Here is a 20,264-nt window from a genome sequence, read left to right on the forward strand (position 1 = left end):
AAAATTACATGCAACAAAGCTGAACTCTACTTGACTTTGAGTCAATAGGGACACTGACCTGATAAGCCTTGATACATGACTACAAACTTAACACCATCATAGTTTCAATAGTCAATAGAGGTAATATTTATAATCTCTCCCAGTCAAAGTTTGACTCTTTCCAAGATTCATGTTTGGTGGAACCATTTTTTCCATTTCATCTGGCCACAGGCAACTGTTGACACAGGTGATCAAGCACTACATTCTACACATTTGTTAAAACGTAATGTAGGCCTTTCTTCTCCAGTCAGAGTTCTTGTTCATTTTACCAGAGAGACTGGAGTCTAATCTTGTCCCATTTATTGTCCCATTTTCATCTATGCGTGCACACTGCACACAATTTCCTGAAGAGATGAGGAAGAAGTTAATGCCATCATATCACCAAGATCTTTTGGTTTACAATGTATTAGATGAAAGATAATTCGTTATAGCCAGGCCCCAAGCATCCTATACCCCTGGCCCTTTTACTAAATGGGGCACAGATGGGGCAGGGGCTTTTTCAGACCAGTAATGAGCGTCTGTGGTATTTTATGAAGGATGTCTTAATGAAGCTAAATTCCATCTTTTCACAGCTACTGTGAACATTAATTCAAAACTGAATTGCAATGCAAAATTGGGAGTTTGCTTATTAGCCTAAGTTTCTATTAGCAAATTCAGTAAAATATTCTTTTACCTGCATCATCATTATTAATTATTATTATTATTATTATATTATTATTATAATTACCTGAGCCTGGCTATTTAACATTTATAAAACCATTTCAACATTTTCCCGTAAAATCTGGAAAGATCTTTTCAGTACTAACATTGTCCCACGTCTCTCTGAATGTTTTGTCCTAAATCATCCAAATCACTTCCTGGTAGTCTCAGTTACTGTCAACAAAAGGGTCATTTTACTGCTCTCACCAGCAACTACACATCTCAAGATACTCATAAAAACCAAATCATTTCAAAAAAAAAGACCCCATCAAATTGACCCATAACCACTTAAAAATCTGACAGAAATCAATTTAAACAACTCACCATTTCAGGAATATCAAAGAGTCATTGTCTTTTTCTAAAATCTCTTTCAAACTAATTATTTGTACTAAATCAGGTACTCTGACACATTTAGAAAACCCTGAATACCAACCTAATTTTTGGTAATATAGTAAACTGTCAAATGGTTTTATTTAAATACCAAGATATATTAATGACTAAAAGATGCAAATATCTAAAAGTATTTCCCCAAAAGTGTAAAATTTGAATCTCCACATTACCACAAACCTTCTTTTAATATCTTGTATAGTGCATCACTCTTGTTTTCTGAGCAACAGTCCTAACAATCAGATTTTCAACATCTGATCATGGAGTATTTTAAAGCAAGGAGAACTGTATACCAGCAGTGCCCATTTGTCCTTTGTGAGGAAAGTAAGATGGAAGAAAGAGAATATGAGAGGAGGTACAGTAAATAGAAAAGTTTAGACAGGAGTTGCAGCTGGGACCCTGAGGTCGCTGCAAAGAGTAAAAATGAAGAAATGCTTCATGAAAGAACAAAGCAGGTCACTGATGGCAATCCCAGGAGAGGGTTGTGGAAAGTAAGGGATTTTATTCTGATGAGACATGGGAATCCATTACTGTACTGAGAACCAGACTAATGCACAAATAACTAAGTATATTAGTTTTTATTATTCACATATCCACAGTTACAATGTACGAACCATATGCTTCCTAATCTTTGATCAGGTCAAAAAAGGGATGTACACATTCCTTACCAATAGGGAGTAAGTGGCCTCTTGACATTATTGTTGTAGAAAAATAAAAAATTGAAGATGCCTTGTCATGGCTCTGACGAGATCAGTTGTTCGCAAAGCCCAGAGAACCTGAGAAACAAGAAATTAGTCGTTAGTCTGGTTTTAGTTAAATCTAACTTGAATCACAGCAGAGGGATTAGACCTAGTGTAGTATCTGGGAGTTAATTATCTTGACAAATGATAAAAGAAAAGTGCGTCTTAATCCTTCATGTTTTAGGATTGCAACCCTAAATGCAGATATAGTGGAAGGGTCAAGTATGCTGACTATACAGTGTATGACACGTGCAAAGCAGGAAGGATTAATTCAAGCAGTTTCATTAATACATAATTGAACTTTACTGACAGATGTGTAAAGACTGTAATCAGGAGGGAGCCACTTGCCAGTGCGATGGGAGAGCGGAAGGTACCAATGAACAGCAGCAGCTGTCCCAAAGGAATTCTTGGAACCTTTTACACTTGCAACAGAAACCCCTACAAAGAACTACCAGTAGCAAGGCAATTTTCTCAATGCCTACCTGTATGTAATACTGTATACATTACACGAATGATTAAAATACATCAACAGAGGTACACTACATTACATTACAGTACTATGTGGGTCCTTTATATAGCATCAACATAACATAGACCTTATGATGTTAAAGAATGTGAGGGCTCTTCTTCCCGTATTTCCTTTTACTGTACCTCCTCTTGCTTCTTTCTAATGAACACCTCAATATTCTTTGGAAGCTTAAAGAATTTCAAGTTAATGGCCCCATTGGTGGGTTTGTTCCATATGAATACTCTTACCAATTGCAGTGACCGACTCCTGCCGTCTCCTGAAGGCTGGTTTGCTCTCCATCTTAACATCAGTTTTCCCAGTTACTCCAGAGGCTCCTGGTTCCTCCCACACCTCGAAGTCATTTCAGTACACCCATGAAGTCCATTTGATACAGCCCAGTTCGTTTCCACACAGACAATTTTGAGACTAAAACGGATTTCTTTAAATTTTTAAGATTTTCTTTTATCAAAATCATCACATTTGCATTATATTTATTGACACTCATCCAGCACCTACCCACAAATTTATCCCCAACTAAATCAGACTTGACATCATTCAGGTATCAAGTACGCTTTACAAACCAGACGAAAAATCAATTCCTACTTATTAATTCCCTGTTTCATTACTTTTTGATTTTGCTGTTATTTTTGTTGCTCATAATGATTTCAGGATTCTAATATAATAGCTTAACCTGTACCGTGTTGATTTGTCAAATCAAAACTTCTGGGGCTATAATTGACATAGTACTGATTTCACGATATGAACTGACTATTCCGGAGCTGAATGTCTCCCTAAGATTCATCTTTTCGAAATATATTTGCAGTAATAGACCACATAGCCAATTCTGCTTTACTGAGGGGCGTTTCTCAGCTCTTTCTCTATCAAAGAATGGGGTTTACTTTATCAAAGGCTTTAGATGAATTTATGGTTCTGGCAATAAAGAGAAGTGCTTTGTTACACGTGGCATAATATCAAGGAAGTACTTTTTTTCTGTTTTACTTGACTGAACTGTTGAAAGTTCTTGAGCTGTATCTTAAATGTCTTCATGAGTGTACTGAAGCTTGGATCAAAATGGCTGTAGAACTTGAAGCGACTCATCGTCTGTAACAAAAATAGACAGCAGGACTAAATATCTCGATAACGGTAAGTTTGCGATAGATTTGAGAGCGAGTTTGGTATTACAGTAATAACATTAAGGAGACTAAGATCGCAACATAAAAACTCTGGTATCAAAACGACAGTCCAAAGTAAAATAACACCAAAAAACAATTGACAAAAGACGATAAATATCTCAGTCGGCAGTTGGTGGGAATTAGTAGCCTACCCTGCGCTTTCAACTCACAAACTATGGCCCAGATTGCCCCTAAACTGTAGCAAGCATTTCAGATGGAATACGACCTGACCAGACCTGCCTTCACCCAACCTAGGATGCCAAGCAGCGACCTATCAAGGGGAGGGGAGGTCTCTCACCCCACAGACCCGTAAAATTAGCATAAGTTGTGACTCCTGCAATGTAAAGAAAGGGATCATGTGGTTTGGAAAAGTATCTAACCTGTTTAACCTCTAACCTAACCTATGATGCCATGCCTTTACCTGGCCGAGGGGGGCTTTCCCCCTTCTATCCTTGCACCCCCAAAGTAAGCTGTAAGCCCGAATAGCCTTTTAAAGGGGGGTCAAGTCATCTGACCCCTACCCCATCTACAGCAGTTCCCTAACCTAGCTTACCCTAGGCTAGCCTATATCAGTCAGGGAACGCCAGGGAACGCCACGGCCCGGTGGTAGTGCACCAATCTACCATTTGTGAGTACTAGGGTCCAATAAGAGGTAACTATATTATCTGAAGCCACCTAAAGAAGGTCAGCCTTACTCTAGGGACAGTTAGGCTACATAGCCTGACGACCTATAGCCTTGTGCTATAGCCTAACCGTTTGACTATACTAACATTATTCTAACTGTTAAACTTAACCAAACTTAACAAAACAGGCAATTTAAGTCATAAAAGGCAAACTAAGGCTTTAAAATACACATATATACACATAGATAAACATGCAGGAATGCCGAAAGGGGTCAGCCACAACTCTTGTAGACTTCGGCCTTATTTAACCCTTATTTAAGCCTTACATAAGCCATATTTTAACAAAATATGGTAAGCAACGGTTAATTTAAGGTCATTTTAGCCATCAAAGGCTAAATATGGCTTTAAAATATACGTAGTATATATTGAAATCTAAACATGGAATCTTGCCGTGAGCCGGCCACAACTCATTTCGGCCTTATTTAACCCTTATTTAAGCTTTATTTAACCTTTAAATGATAAAAGACAACCGTTATTTACATTATAATTACAGCAAATAACGCATACTCAAAATCACTAATATTCACTTATATCTCGGTCAGGGTAAACAAGGCTCATGCAATCGAGGTCCTCTGAACGACCTTACTGACTGGATGGTATAAATGGCGTTATTTCATTTTAATTCACTAAGATTATTGGTTAAGATTATTTGTAATATTACAAAATCATCAACGAAATATGCTTGAAGTGCAATTAAATAAGAATAAGAAGAATAATTATGATAATAATAAAGGAAAATGAGATTCTCACCTAAGGAACGCCGGCTCAGATTACTAGTAGTAGTATTAGGCGGAATTATCCTTTGAAACGGCTCCTCCTCCTACCTTGCTCCTTTTATTCCTCCTTTGTGTTTGTTCAAGTCTTTTGTCTCTGTGAAATCATAACTCTTTTATTATAAATTCTTTCCTGTTTTTAGTTTCCTTCAGCAGCTCTGTAAAACGTTTTGGTTTAAAATGAAAAATATGTTTCCCTAAAATTACTTTATTCTGTTTTTGCAGTTCTTATATAAGCTTTCTTCCACCTTGTATTATGTGGGCAGCCGTAAATGGCCGAGTCTATAGTAATGAAGGACTTTGTAACTTTTATAAGTTTGAAACTTAGACTTAAGATTTATCTCTTATTAGTCTCTGGGCACTCAGAAAATATCATCCAAGTCCACAAACGCTTGAGGCTCTCAATGTCGCCTCCACAGTATGTATGTATGTATGTATGTATGTATGTATGTATGTATGTATGTATGTATGTATGTATGTATGTATGTATATATATATATATATATATATATATATATATATATATATATATATATATATATATATATATATACATATACATATATGTGTGTGTGTGTATCTATGTATAAGTGAATCACGAAAATATGGAACGTGATGAATATATAAATAAAGACAAAATCCACGAAGGGAATGAGGAACAATGGAGTGCTGCAAGGCCTTTCGACTTGTGGTCCTTTACTTAGCAGACTGAAGAAATATAAAAATGAGTTTACAAAGGAAGCTTGTTATAAATATACGGGCTTTCTTCGTGAACTTATTTTTATATTTCTTCAGTCTACTAAATAAAGGACCCTAAGTCGAAAGGCCTTGCAGTACTCTTTGTTTCTCTTTCCTTCGTGGATTTTGTCTTTATTCATATGTATGTATATATATATATACATATATACTGTATATACATATTGTGTATACATCACTTGCTACAGAGCCTGCTCCCAGTTGGGACTGAGAAACCCAATTATGAGGACAGGTGTGTCAGACTAAATAATCACCACCCTGCGAAATTTATTTATCTGGTGAAAGTTGTAAAAATCATAAGTAATTTTCGCCAACGACACCGACCTAGGCTACAGCAGGTGTTCTTGCCATTTGGGGGTCTTGTTATAATTACCTGTCGTTCGTTTACTTGGCCCATCATTTTCGAAGCTATAATGTCATCACACGTGTTTTTTTTTTTAACCTCATCATCTTGTTCATCTGTCACAAGTGCATGTGGAGTTGAATGTGAATGTGAATATGTATATATATATATATATATATATATATATATATATATATATATATATATATATATATATATATATATATATATATATATATATATATATATATATATATATATATATATATATATATATATATATATATATATATATAAATATATATATGTATATATAATTTACATATGTATATATATATATATATATATATATATATATATATATATATATATATATATATATATATATATAGAGAGAGAGAGAGAGAGAGAGAGAGAGAGAGAGAGAGAGAGAGAGAGAGAGATGAGCAGTTATATTTAAAAAAAAAAAACTATACTCACAAAATGATTATCTACGTAATCTTGATTCCTGAAAGTTTGGTCTGATGACCTGAAAAAGATCTGTATCTACGTAATCGTAAAAATTAGACAAGAAAACTTTATTATTATCATTATTATTATTATTATTACTATTATTATTATTGTTATTATTATTATTATTACTATTATTCAGGAGATGAACCCTATTCATGCGGGACAATCCCACCAAAGGGGTCACTGACCTGAAATTCTCAGGCTTCCAAAGAATATGTAGTTCATTCGAAAGAAGTAACTAGGTAACGAGAAATACAGAAAGACGAGATATCAGTCACTAGAAAAAACGGATAAATTAACAAACTAATAAGTAAATAAGTAAAAATGTGAGTAGAATATTAAAATGGAAGAACTGCATTAGGGTAGCAACGAATTGCGCGACACCCCCAGGAGGCTGTCCACAGTCCAACGGCGCGAGGAATCTTAGCATTGAACGATCGATCCGAGACTCGCTCTAGATCGCTATTCGCAGGTTTCCGAAGGGATAATTAAGGGTCTCTGGTTTCAGCTCCGTAATATCACGCGTCATTAACGCATTACGTATGATAATAGAAAACCAGGAGGGCCGCGGCCGAAATTATATCGAGAAAAGGCTTAGTAGTTCTCGTTGGGAGGTGGGGCGATTCAGTGCTACGAACGTGTGTGGGAGACATCTGGTTTATAGTATTGATTCTCTCTCTCTCTCTCTCTCTCTCTCTCTCTCTCTCTCTCTCTCTCTCTCTCTCTCTCTCTATATATATATATATATATATATATATATATATATATATATATATATATATATATGCATACATAATATGTGTATGTATATATATATGTGTGTGTTTGTTTGTTTGTAATAACCGAAATACCCTCTTAACCTCTCGAATTCTTCACACTTTTTCTGTATAACTGCCACTCTCTCTCTCTCTCTCTCTCTCTCTCTCTCTCTCTCTCTCTCTCTCTGTATATATATATATATATATATATATATATATATATATATATATATATATATATATATATATATATATATATATATATATATATCTACTTCCTGAATACGTTTTTCACTACAAAGCCTAAGATCCAAAAGCAAGAATATGAAGTCCTTCTGATGTCCGTAGCAGGATTCGAACCCAAATCCAGAGCTCAGAATAGACAATAGAATTACTTCATATTCTTCTATTTTGATCTGAGGCTTTTAGGCGGAAATTATATCCAAAAATACGAAGAATTCGAAAAGTTAAGAGGGCATTTTGGTGGCTACAATTACATACGCATCTGGCGAAGGGTGACGGGTAGATTTTATGTGTATATACATATACATATTTATACATGGCAAGAGAAAACGTTATAGTGACCACAGACAGTCTGTAATAAAGAAGAGTAGAAAGGAAGAATGTGATGACATGAGGAAATTATGGGATTCTTTTTTTTAATGAACGTAAAGAGGAGATCGATCATTTGGAACGTCGCTGAGTGACGCACAGGTGTACTCTGACCTAAATGGAAGACTGCAATACCTGCAAAAATGCTGATTTTGCAGATACTGCAAACAGGACCCTATAAATACTCGTGGAAAGCATTGAAGAAGAATCATTCTGAAACTGCAGTAAATTGTGCATTAGCGTTTCACGAACCCAATAGGTGGCATGTCTCAGTTTTGAAAATTTTGCATAAACTGCAGTTTTCCATTTTGGGGCAGTACTGAAAGATGGATTTAGATCGAGTGGTCAAGATGAAGTCGAGCGAAATTCTTGGAAGAAGAAGAAGAAGAAGAAGAAGAAGAAGAAGAAGAAGAAGAAGAAGAAGAAGAAGAAGAAGAAGAAGAAGAAGGAGGAGGAGGAGGGCTGATGAACAAAAGGACTTCAGGACAGAACCTCGGAATTGAAAGTGATTCGTAAGATGATGGAATAATTGTTTCATTTTATGAACGTAAAGAAAACGGGGACATCTGTGAGAATTACGGGAGCATAACAAGAATTAATATACAAAAGGATGCTATAAGGTAGTATTATTGTATATCTGAGAGAGTAAGAAGGGTCGATAGAGGAAGAACAGTGTGCGTTTTAGTAAAGGAAGTGGGATGTTTGTGGACCAAGTATTTGTTATAGAACTATTGTAAAGCGTTTGGAAGCAAAATGAACGAGTATGTGAGGCATATACATACCCCTAAATACAAAGCTAATGATCGAAAAATATATATAAAAAAAGATCAACGAGTGATTTTCCTCGTAAAGGTTCAGTAACAAAAACATCGCTGCAAACGTATCTGAGAAGATCACGTGTCAGTCAGCCCCCAAGACTTATTAAATTGTATTACGCCAGTGAGGTTCAATTCTGATCATGACCCATTAAGCATACAACATTCAACATCTGCTAACATTTTCCAGAAAATTAAAACTCTCTTTTTATAATTGATACTGACATGGATTTCGGCCTGTTATGCATATGGATGATTAGTGATAATTATGCCTACTCGAATCGATTAACATAATTGGAAAGGCATAATATTGCCAAGCCTCAGCTGTTGATAAAGTATTTATTTATATATATATATATATATATATATATATATATATATATATATATATATATATATATATATATATATATATATATATAAACTTATAAACTGTGACAAAACACATAAAGAAACAATGTGGAGTCTATTAAGGACAAGCGGCATTGAGAACATGCCGCAACTCATAAAGTACGGACTGTCGTGACGTCCAATCTTTCTCGGTTTTCCTTTCAGAGGCAAACGATGGTCACGGTAAAGAAGATCTTGAACAGCATAACGATCGCAGTGGCTGTGGCAGTGATCATGCTCTCCCTTTTCGCAAGGACCCCACAGCTCAGGAAACCAAGGAACGGCACAGTTGGGGAAAATGAACCAGAAATGGGTAGGGAGAAAGTCTTTTTTTTTTTCTACTGATCTATTCCTTGCTCGTTGAAGAAAAGTTTTATAGTTATTTCAATGAAAAAAAAAAGTATTTAAAAATATCAGGAGTCACATTTGTAGCAGTCACAAGGAGCAGCAACTGATTCCTAACAACTGTCTGTAACTGCTCAGGAATGCGTCTAAAATGTTCATTTGATCACTTAATCTTTGTAACGCTAGGATGTAAAATCACTTACTTGCTACAGGCCAGGGCTACACAAAGGTATAAGTTTCTTAATGCATCGCCTTTTGACCAATTTCATTGCTATTGTGACATATTCATAGACCTAGGCTACACAAAAGTACAAGTTTCTTAATGTGTCGCCTTTCGACCAAATGGCATTGATGTGGTGATTATATTCACGAGCCTAGGCTGCACAAAAGTACGAGTTTCTTAATGTGTCGCCTTTCGACCAAATGTCATTGATGTGGTGATATAGTTACAAGCCTGGGCTGACAAAAGTACAACTTTCTTAATGTGTCGCCCTTTGACCAAATGTCATTGCTGTGGTGTCGTATTCAATATTTATTTCCAGGTATTTCCAAAAAGAACAGCAACAATGTCGCCATTAAAAGGAGTCTACCGCTGATTGCCGAAAACCCTTTGCCACCTGTTAAAAGGAGCCTGCCGCTGATTGCCGAAAAACCTCTGCCACCTATTGCCCTCGTCATCTGCGCCAGTAAGATTTTTTCTCTTCGTGCTGAATGAAAGATAAAATTTATAATAGCAAATCACCTCTTTCTCCTATCACGACCAGAAAGGACATCAGCGTAGGATGCCTGAAGGTCCTTCAAGTTGCTGAAGTGTTAGGAACAAAGATGAAATAGATCCCTGCACTATAATGTTACAAAACGAGTATAAGACATTTTTTTTAATCCTTTCCAGAGAATAAACATTATCTGACTGAAGTTACAGTGCTTTTGAAGTCGGCTGCGTCTTTAACTACTAGAACCTTGAGGTAACCGGACTTTGAGTTTGAAATTGAGATACAGTTTACCTACATCTTGCCTATACCCTTGAGGTAGAACGACCTTGGAATTTGAAATTGAGATACAGTTTGCCTGCATCTTGTGTAGTACTCGCTGCTGTGTGGGAATATGTAGTCAGCGCGCATCATCAACCTATCACAGACACGTCACAAACAAGGGGAAAGACAAGTCAACAACGGCTTATTGGTACTTCTAACCAGTGCTTTGTACAATTCTTGTCTGTTCTGACAAACTGGCGTCACCAGTTTTAGGTTTTTGACTTTTCCAGCCAAAGTAACTCAGTTTTTGATACCCTATGTTGTCACATTTTTAAACCAGTGTCCTCAGAAGCTCTGAATAATATCAAAATCTTTGAAGCCCATTTTCTCAGAATGGGGAAAAAATGGCTTACGCCAGTTCTTCAAACTGGGGATGAACTATCCAGCACTTGCCAAGGTTCTTTCTTTACTTTCGATGGCTGACTTGTTCTCAACCTGCTGGTGATATGTATGTGATAAGTTGGTGAACTTTACCTCGTCTTACTTCTTCTTAACGAACACCATAATATTCAACTGGAAGCTTGAATTTCAAGTCAGTGGCCCCTTTGGTGGACTTGTTCCATATGAATAGGGTCCATCTGCTGAATAATAATAATAATAATAATAATAATAATAATAATAATAATAATAATAATAATAATAATAATAATAATAATAATAATAATAATAATGTTTGTTTATGACAAGTTTTACTGTAGAGTGGACGCACCTTTAGACTCCTTTTATCCTTCTTTGACTGAAATCGCCCCGCCTCCTCCAGATTCATCATCTTGACGAGGTCGAAGAAGGCCTTCCGCAAGATCACCTCCATCCAGAACGCCTGGCCCGAGAAGTACAAGCGACGCATTCGCCTTGAACGCCACGGCGTCGAGACGTCGCGCAAGAAGAAAGAGCTGAGCTTCTGCGGGTCAGTCGGCCTCTTCCTGCCTGACATATTGAGCGAGGACGACTCAGCCGTCCTCCTCAAGGCCGACTCGATATTCCTGCGGCCTCCAGAGCAGCTCTTGAGCCAGGTTCACAAGTTCAACGGATCGCACGCCATAGGAGTGGCTCAGACCCTTCGAGGCTACATCTACCAAAACCCTGAGGTTCCTTTGGGTGTCGTTTGAGTGGTTGCTGCAAAAGAATGGGAGGGTTTCTTATCACTGCTTATTTTAATTAATTAAGCCCCTTTTTTTTTCTTTTTTCTTTCTGTATTTTCTTTAGCTCCCCTTACTTCTTTCTGATAGACGCCGCAGCATTCTTTGGAAGCTTGAATTTCAAGTCAGTGGCCCCTGTGGTAGGCTTGTTCCATATGAATAGGGTTCACCTTCTGATAATAATAATAATAATAATAATAATAATAATAATAATAATAATAATAATAATAATAATAATAATAATAATAATAATAATAACTGATGATTTATGGCGATATTTCTAGCCATTCTTATGAGATTGAATAAGCTTTCCTGTGGCCTTATGATAATAACACATAACTTTCCGTCACACTATTTTGGCAAGATTATCCTGTCTGGTTTGGTGGTAGCTATTCCTTCACGTCCAGTTTATGTAATAAATGCCAAATAAACTAGACAATAACTTCAGTCACTTAAGAGAACGATATAGGAACAGGAAAACAAACCTGTTCCTGTTTCGTTCTCTTAAGTGTGCGTGTGTTTGTGTGTGCGTGCATGCAAGAGCACATTCAACCAATCTTAACTATCACCTCGATTGTCGCTGTCACGATACCTCTCTCTGCATTCGTATATATATGAAGGAAAAACTGTGTGCATATAAAGTAGGAATGACCCAATTTCTCACGCAGGTATGCGTCTCTTTCACCAGAGTCGCCTCAAGCACCCATTGCCCAGGGGTATCAACACCGGGGTAATGATCATGAACATGACGAGACTTCGGGCGCTGCCCACGGGCTGGAGTAACCTGGTTCAGGAGATATACAACAGAAAAAAGCGTCGCATCGGGAAGGTGATCGTCGATGGCATAATCAATTATCTTCTCGCCAAGGTATCGCTCAGCACCACCTGATGTTGCATTGTAAATTGTTGTGCAGAGGAATAATAATAATAATAATAATAATAATAATAATAATAATAATAATAATAATAACAACATATTCTGCTGATAATACTCAATAATTGCAAAATGGAGAATAAGTATACATAACAACTCAGGCCACGCCTGTATCAAGGAAGAAAACATCATTTGTGGAGCAGACGCCTCATTATCCCATTAAACTTCCCCGCAGTTCAGATCTTCTTACCTCATCCCTTAGGATGAAGCTGCTGTCTCCCAGTCGGGGATCAGACATTGTTTCAGCAAAGATGTAATGCATTACTACCCTAATACTAAACTCCTTGCATTTTAATACATTTTTATCTATTCATTTAATTTATTAACTTATTTTTCTAATAACTGACATCTCTCTCTTACGTCTTCCTAATGAACACCATAATTTTCTTTGGAAGTTTGAATTTCCAGTCGATGGCCCCTTTGGTGGGCTTATTCCATATGAATAGGGTTCATCTGCTGTATAATAATAATAATAATAATAATAATAATAATAATAATAATAATAATAATAATAATAATAATAATAATAATAATAATAATAATAATAATATTGATTTTTAAATTATCCAGACTGCCAGAGAAACATCACGAACTGTTTGGATCTATTTTTTTTTCTCTCCAGAACGTCGAGTTGTACTACGATTTAAACTGCACGTGGAACTACAACACTGGAACGTGCGTGAACGAACTCAACAGCTGCATGCAAGCGGAGGAGACTGGCATATATCTCCTCAGCGGCATACACTCTCGTTATGGCGGCAGCAAATATTATACCAAATTCCACGTGAGGATAGTTTTTGGTTTCTGTAATTGAATAATGCACTCAAAACTACAGTCCGTTCAACCTTAGAATGTTCGACTTTTGCACTTATCTTCAAATTTTATGGACCCTTTCGGCTGCCCAGTGATGAAACATTCTTTTCTGATGCTTCTCCTTTGGCTGAATTCCTAGTGCCTTTCTCCCTACACCTTACTCTCGTCCGCTACGGTTACACTCTGCCATACACACACACACACTATATATATATATATAATGCCCATCAAATAGTATGCTTATAGAGGTGCTTTGCTGATCCCACAATAAAGAAACGACTATGAACTGGACCTAAATACTCATTTGCTAGTCTCGTGCACTGTTACCTTATACGCATTCATTTCTTGCACAAAACAGAGAAAGCTTTCGAGTTGGCATGTGACTATACATCACACAAAGTCATAATGATACTTTTGTTTATTTCAGGCGGTTTTCGAAGCCTGGCTACGCCACAGGGTTGGATCGGGACTATCGGGTCTCCTTAAAGATATCACAAGGCGAATTCGGAGGGACAAACCTTCTGAATTCTGGTGCAACGAATTAAGTACCATGGAGTACATGCTCACAAAATCGCTAGCAGTTCTGGCCGACTAGTGAAATGGATAGATGCTTGTCTCGTATACTTAACGAAACTTCTTTGTTGCATCACTAATTGGATTTATCTGTATGATAGCTGAGTGCTTTCATTGTTTACTTATAAATGGGTCCTGCATTTCAGTCGATTTATCTATTTTTTTTTTTTTTTTGTAAACCCGTTGCGTAACTTGTGGTTAGGTACTTTGTTTTTGTTGCTTGTCTCCCATAAGAATGAATAGTTGCAAACTGTTGCAATTCTGAAGAAGAAGGAAATGTTGCTTTCAGTTAAATCTCCTCCTGTCACCGTGCCTAGAGCCTTAGATGTTGATCAGTTGCATTTTCTTCAAACGAATCAGCTGACAATGAATACAATCTCAGTACAAAAGAACACTTTTTTTTTTGGTACAAACCAGGCATATAGACTGCGGGAAATCTCAAATCTACACTGTTCAGTAACTCTCAACAGTTCAGTCCTATAGGAATATAATATTCAATTTAAACCAAAGGCCAAGAACTGGGACCTCCAGAGTAAAAATGCTTGAAAGGTGTAACAGGAGGAAAACCTCACAGCTGCACTAAGAAACAATTGTTAGGAGAGGGAGGAGGGTAAGATAAAAAGGAAGAGAACATGAACGGAGGTACAATAAAAGGAATGAAAGGGGTTGCAGCTAGGGGCCGAAGGGACGTTGCAAAGTAATGCCTAAAATGCACCGCGCGAGGAGCACTGACAGCACCACCCCTCTACCACGACCTACCTCTACAGAGTTCAGTCCTATAAGATACGGTGATTAAAACTACAAAATTATAATATACTGCAATTTGAAATTGTTACAATACATTACAATTACTGAAAATGCCCACAAAATACCTAGGTTATGAGCATGCATTTTTAAAATTCAGTAGACACGACATAAAATGAGTGATTTATTTGGGAAGCTAATCATGAATTTGACTGCAACATTAGTTTATAAAAATTCAGTATTTGCTATGTCTTTTTTCCTCTCTCGAGTATGGTTTTATCTGGAGACGGGATTAACATGCTGTTGCTGATCTTGAATATTTGGCCTATTGTTAAAGATTCCGGGCAATCATTATTATGTCTGACAACACGTCTTATTGAATTTGAGGTATTGGGCACAAACTCGTTGAGATTTCAGCACAGTAAACACAATATACAAATTCAAAAACACACAAGCAATGAACACACAGACAAAGGCCACAGTTACATGCATGCAAAGTTGCATAAAGCATTCGCAACATGAGTATGCAACTCATATGTGTACCTAAATGAAAAAAGTATTATGAATATCTCAGAATATCCTTTGTGTGTGCTTTATGTCTACTTCCAGTGTTTATGGTTTGAATAAACTTCTACATAATTGTTACTGTTGTATTTAACCTCTATTAACTACGATAATTTTATGCTGCATAAATTACGAGTGCCTTGCTCTCAGCTTTGCTAACTTTATTGAACTTGCTTATGCCAGCACAGGTCATTGCCCTTATGCTACCAGTAAGTCCGGTAAGGTGTTTAAGGATCTAGGAGGCCTGCTGTGGACAAGCAGTCTCTGGCCTACCGACAGAGGCTATTAATGTATGAGCATTTCCATTTTGATAACACCTCCTGAGCCATTTCTCAGTTTTCGCATCTCAGTTCTGATTTTCTTTCCTTATTTTGCCTGGCTTAAGTATAAATAATTCTTATTTTTCCCCTAGTACTTCCTAAATAAGTAGTTTGTTCAATAATAATGTTATTATCGCTTAGAAACTACGACCTTTGATGAAAGTGACGAAGAAATTGAAGAAGAAGAAGCCATTTCTCAGTTTTCGCATCTCAGCTCTTATTTTCCTTTCTTCTTTTGCCTGATTTTATGTACAAATAATTCTCAGTTTCCCTCTAGTATTACCTCATCGAAGAGGCAACATGATAATGATAATAATCGCTTAAAAATTACGGATTTCGATTAAAAAGAAGAAGAATTGGAGAGGTTTAAGAAATAGAAGAAGAAGAAGCCGCCCAACATGTAAACAAAAACGATGCCAAAAACCGCCATACGAGAAACTTTAAGGACGCTTATACGCTTCGATATAGTCTAAACTGACCCTAGAGAACGGTGAAGGGTACACATATTTCGCGCCCAAAAACGGGTATGACGGGTCCCGTTCTTTGAATAAATGCGGGAAACGGCCATTCCAGTCTCAACTCCCTTCCACTCCACTCCAAAACTCCGTTGAAAGAGAAGGGACTAAAATAAGCTGACCCTCGCCTCGAGAACAGAACTCCACCCATATTTCGCGCCCAAAAGACCCCAAAAACGGGTACGCCGGGTCTCTTTCTCTGAATAATCGCGGGAAAGGCCACCTCAGACCACACTCCACTCCACTCCGGAACTCCGTCAGAAGAGAAGAGGGAAAAATGCCCGCCGAATCCAAGCTCGTTCTTCGTTTCAAAAAACTCAGCGAACACGCTTTCGCTCCCTCTAAGGGCTCGAAGTGGGCAGCTGGGTATGATTTGTGCAGGTATGGTCAATTGTTTTGGAATGGAAATGGTACCCCATAAGGCTGCGCCCCTATTATGACCTAGTCGTGCAGGTATGAATGCTTATTTTGGCAGTGAATGATAGCTTACCCCCCATTAATCCCTATTCCAGTCAACGTGCGAGGGATTATTTGGGCATTGGATGATGCCCCAATTATTCCCGGTACTAGTCGAGGTCCTACGGTAAGCCCGCAGTTCCTGTGACCTGGTCTGTAATTTCCCCTTACTTAGGTTAGAAGGTTTTGGGGTAGAACTAGTAGTATGCTAGCCTACCCTATTTAGGCCCTATTTTGGAGTGGTGTATTAGGGAAGGCCCAAGCCATTTTGTGACCGATGCCCCAGTGTAGTCGAGGTCCTGTTCCAGCAGCTGTAGGCTAGGCAAGGCCTGGTCTGTAGTTTAGTCTAACTAAGGTTAGGAGTTTGCAGTTGACCGTAGTCCTTTAAGGCCATATTATATACTAAAATACAATTGCAGTCAATCATTTACATTATTGTGGCTTTTTACTCATTATGTAGTGGAATACTAGCATAGACTGAGATAGGCTAGAGAGGCCTCATGCTGTCTTATGAAAGATCCATATTCTAGTTAAGGGTCTACTTTAGATCTCCTGCTGCTGCGGCGAAGTCTAGACAAGGCCTCTCTTAGTTTAGAAGTTAACGTTTAGCCACACCCTATTAAGGCCTTGTTACGTAGTGGAACATCAGCATAGACTGATATAGGCTAGGGGGTGCCTAAGCTGCTTGCTCTTGTCGAGGTCCTACGGTAGGCTTGTGGCCATAGAGGTTAGACGTAAGCCTATGTGGTGAGACCACCCCATTATGGTTACCCTATGCCATGAAAACTGGTTTGCTAATTGGAGTGAAGAATTATTGATGCCATTTACAGTAATGCAGATGTCAACACTTTGCTCAGATTAATTGTTATTTAATGAGTATTAAAACATCACGTCATGAAATGCCTGACTGAAAATGACCTTTCTAAATATATATACTTGCATGTTATCAGCTGTGTAGAGTATTTTATTGTCTTTCCTCTCCTCCCCACAGTGCATACAATGAGACCATTCCAGCCCAGGGTAAAGCCCTGATTAAAACTGATCTTCAGATCGAGTTGCCTGAAGGCTGTTACGGAAGAGTAGCGCCACGGTCAGGGTTGTCATGGAAAAATCACATTGATGTTGGTGGTAAGAGAGTGCTTATTCATTTGACAGCTGATTATATTTTTTAAATTTTGCATTGCTTTGCTAGTGTGGCAATATTTTTTTAGGTATTGTATATCATTAGACAATATACATGGTATGTCTTTACTAGTTATCTGGTTATCCTTAGTCTACAACAAATAGATTAATAAATAACATTAGCTACTAAACTTCTCCATTATGTGCCGTATTTGACAACTCTGTTTTAATAACACATACTTATTAATTTTATATTAAGAATGATCTTTGTACAGAACAGAATTTACTGTTTGCTATCTGCTAAGTTACAATAATAATAATCTTATATAATTAATTTTTTTTTCAGCTGGAGTTATTGACAGAGACTACAGGGGAAACGTTGGCGTCGTACTTTTCAATCACGCCAAGGTAGACTACGAGGTCAAGAAAGGCGACCGCGTGGCGCAGCTAATCTGTGAGAAAATCTTCTATCCTGATGTCGAGGAAGTGCAGGTACAATAGGTTATTCTGTTTATTTTTGATATTTAGTTTTTTTGCAGAAATATGCCACAACTTTGCTAGTGTGAGGTTAGCAAAATAAGTGAAGTTTGCACGTAATTATCGTTTGATATTACTGTACCCTGATGTAATATAGAGTTGGGAGTTAATGTTGGACAAACAAGCAATGGTATACTAAAATATTGATCCCCATAGAGGGGTAGTGTCGTTAGTGTACCCCAGGTGGTGCACTGTAGGCATGACTGAATGTTCCTTGCAGCATCCCTTTGGCCCAAGCTGCAACCCCTTTCATTCCTATTTACTATACCTCTGTTCATATTCTCTTTCTTCCATCTTACTTTCTGCCCTCTAATAACAATTGTTTCAACTTTTTCAGCTCTGAATGATATAGGTTCTAGCACTTGGCTTTTGGCCTATATTTTATAGTCCAATTTCAGTACAGTATTTATGTGATTGCCCAATTGTGTGTGTGCCAGAAGGCATGTGTGCTACTGTTGCGTTTGAGCAAATAGTTCAGATAACTGATATATGACATGTTATTTAAGGTATCCCAGTGTTAAAAGGTTCATTTTAAGCTTTGAGCTTATTGAATCGTTTTGTTGATTGCATAACCTTGTTAGTTTTATGTAAAAATCAGTATATATGAGCTTATTGAATCATTTTATTGATTGCATAACCTTGTTAGTTTTATGTAAAAATCAGTATATATTGCAGGATAATTGTGAGATTTTATATATTGTAGTGGTAAAATCAGTAGATATTACACACTAAGTAATTGCTAAGAAAACACTGTGTATTCTAAGATTCAAATGTAACTTTCTAAAAAGTTTTCCTTATCATTGCAACTTGTTTTACTTCAGTTACATAGTTATTTAGTAAAGGAATTCATTTGCAAGGTTATGTTCATATTCTGCAAAGAAATTCATTTGCAAGGTTTAAATCTTAGTGACCAAATGGTCTCTCTTTCAGGAACTTAGCGACACAGATCGAGGTGAGGGTGGTTTCGGTTCAACAGGAAACCAGTGAGACGCGATGTAATCTTAAGTAAAATAAAGACTGTGATAACTCTCACTTTTTTTTTACCACCCTTTTTTTTTTTTTTTTTTTTTTTTTTTTTTTTTTTTTTTTTTACAGAAAAAAGTATGTTGAGAAATACTGACAACAGTCCTGAAAAATGTCATAAAAGAATAAATTGCACACAAGGAAGCCAAGTTTACCTGAAACCTAAGGACATTTGTATTTTTGCTGAGAGTATTAATTTTCAGTTATCCAAAAATGGCTCAAACTAGTAGGCAAGTTATTACTACAGGGTAAAGGTCCAGTATCTGTTGGCACTGTGATTCTGCCTGTTCTACAAATTATTGTTGCTAGGTAGTACAAGCAGATATTCATTGAAATGTCTTCCTGTAATCTAGTTTATTCACTAATTTGGCACCAATTTAAAATGTACTGGGCCATGCCACACTGATTTTCATACAGATTACATCTGTTAACTTTTTAAATGCATGCAAGAAACCACTTCTTGTTTTCCAGCTTAGCTCCGATGCATAAAGTGCTGTGAAAATTAGTGTTTGCCATACAATTTACAAAAAAGTAACTATTAATTTATGCTTTTTAAATACAATATGCTACGATAAAAAAGTAACATTTGTACTTGCAAGTAAAAGAGGAATGAGGAAAGTGATAAAGAAAATAAACTAGAAATGAGAATTTCAACACCAACATATGATGGGGTGATTGCATTTACAAGAGTTTACCAAGTAACCTAGTGAGATTTTTAAGCAGGAATTTTAAAACAAGATAAGCTGTCAGAAAAACAAGGTTCTTGTGTGCAGCAGTGTAGCAAGAAATTAATTTTTCATACCATCACCATACCCAATATTTCAGAATCAAAGAAGATATGGGGTGGGAAACCACTATTGCATATAATGGATTTTGTTTTCTGCGATTCCCTACTTGTGTTTTTAATGATAACCTTTTCTTTACTCTCTTTTTAGCCTGAAAATATTGGGTCGAGAG

The 20,264-nt window shown here is 36.9% G+C and overlaps 3 protein-coding genes and 1 long non-coding RNA gene across 4 annotated transcripts; 3 read left to right on the top strand and 1 right to left on the bottom strand.

Moving 5' to 3' along the window:
* Positions 1–2,776: 2,776 nt before the first annotated feature.
* On the bottom strand, positions 2,777–5,150 carry LOC136825941 (uncharacterized). The gene is made up of 2 exons (XR_010849487.1): positions 4,979–5,150; positions 2,777–3,474 (listed from the first exon to the last, which is right to left on the bottom strand). It is a non-coding gene; the product is annotated as an uncharacterized lncRNA (long non-coding RNA).
* Positions 5,151–9,359: 4,209 nt separating this feature from the next.
* Positions 9,360–12,058, top strand: LOC136825942 (glucoside xylosyltransferase 1-like). Its single transcript, XM_067082804.1, has 4 exons — positions 9,360–9,501; positions 10,076–10,219; positions 10,426–10,498; positions 11,328–12,058. The coding sequence occupies exons 1-4, from the start codon at positions 9,363–9,365 to the stop codon at positions 11,674–11,676; spliced, it is 705 nt and encodes a 234-aa protein (XP_066938905.1). The 5' UTR covers positions 9,360–9,362; the 3' UTR covers positions 11,677–12,058.
* Positions 12,059–12,398: 340 nt separating this feature from the next.
* On the top strand, positions 12,399–15,378 carry LOC136825943 (glucoside xylosyltransferase 1-like). The gene is made up of 3 exons (XM_067082805.1): positions 12,399–12,574; positions 13,263–13,424; positions 13,881–15,378. The coding sequence occupies exons 1-3, from the start codon at positions 12,440–12,442 to the stop codon at positions 14,046–14,048; spliced, it is 465 nt and encodes a 154-aa protein (XP_066938906.1). The 5' UTR covers positions 12,399–12,439; the 3' UTR covers positions 14,049–15,378.
* A 781-nt stretch (positions 15,379–16,159) lies between these two features.
* Positions 16,160–19,313, top strand: LOC136826075 (deoxyuridine 5'-triphosphate nucleotidohydrolase-like). Its single transcript, XM_067082991.1, has 4 exons — positions 16,160–16,550; positions 17,617–17,753; positions 18,094–18,239; positions 19,215–19,313. The coding sequence occupies exons 1-4, from the start codon at positions 16,447–16,449 to the stop codon at positions 19,269–19,271; spliced, it is 444 nt and encodes a 147-aa protein (XP_066939092.1). The 5' UTR covers positions 16,160–16,446; the 3' UTR covers positions 19,272–19,313.
* The last annotated feature ends 951 nt before the right edge of the window (positions 19,314–20,264 follow it).

This window comes from Macrobrachium rosenbergii, chromosome 40, assembly GCF_040412425.1.
Source record: "Macrobrachium rosenbergii isolate ZJJX-2024 chromosome 40, ASM4041242v1, whole genome shotgun sequence".
Taxonomy (NCBI): Eukaryota; Metazoa; Arthropoda; class Malacostraca; order Decapoda; family Palaemonidae; genus Macrobrachium; species Macrobrachium rosenbergii.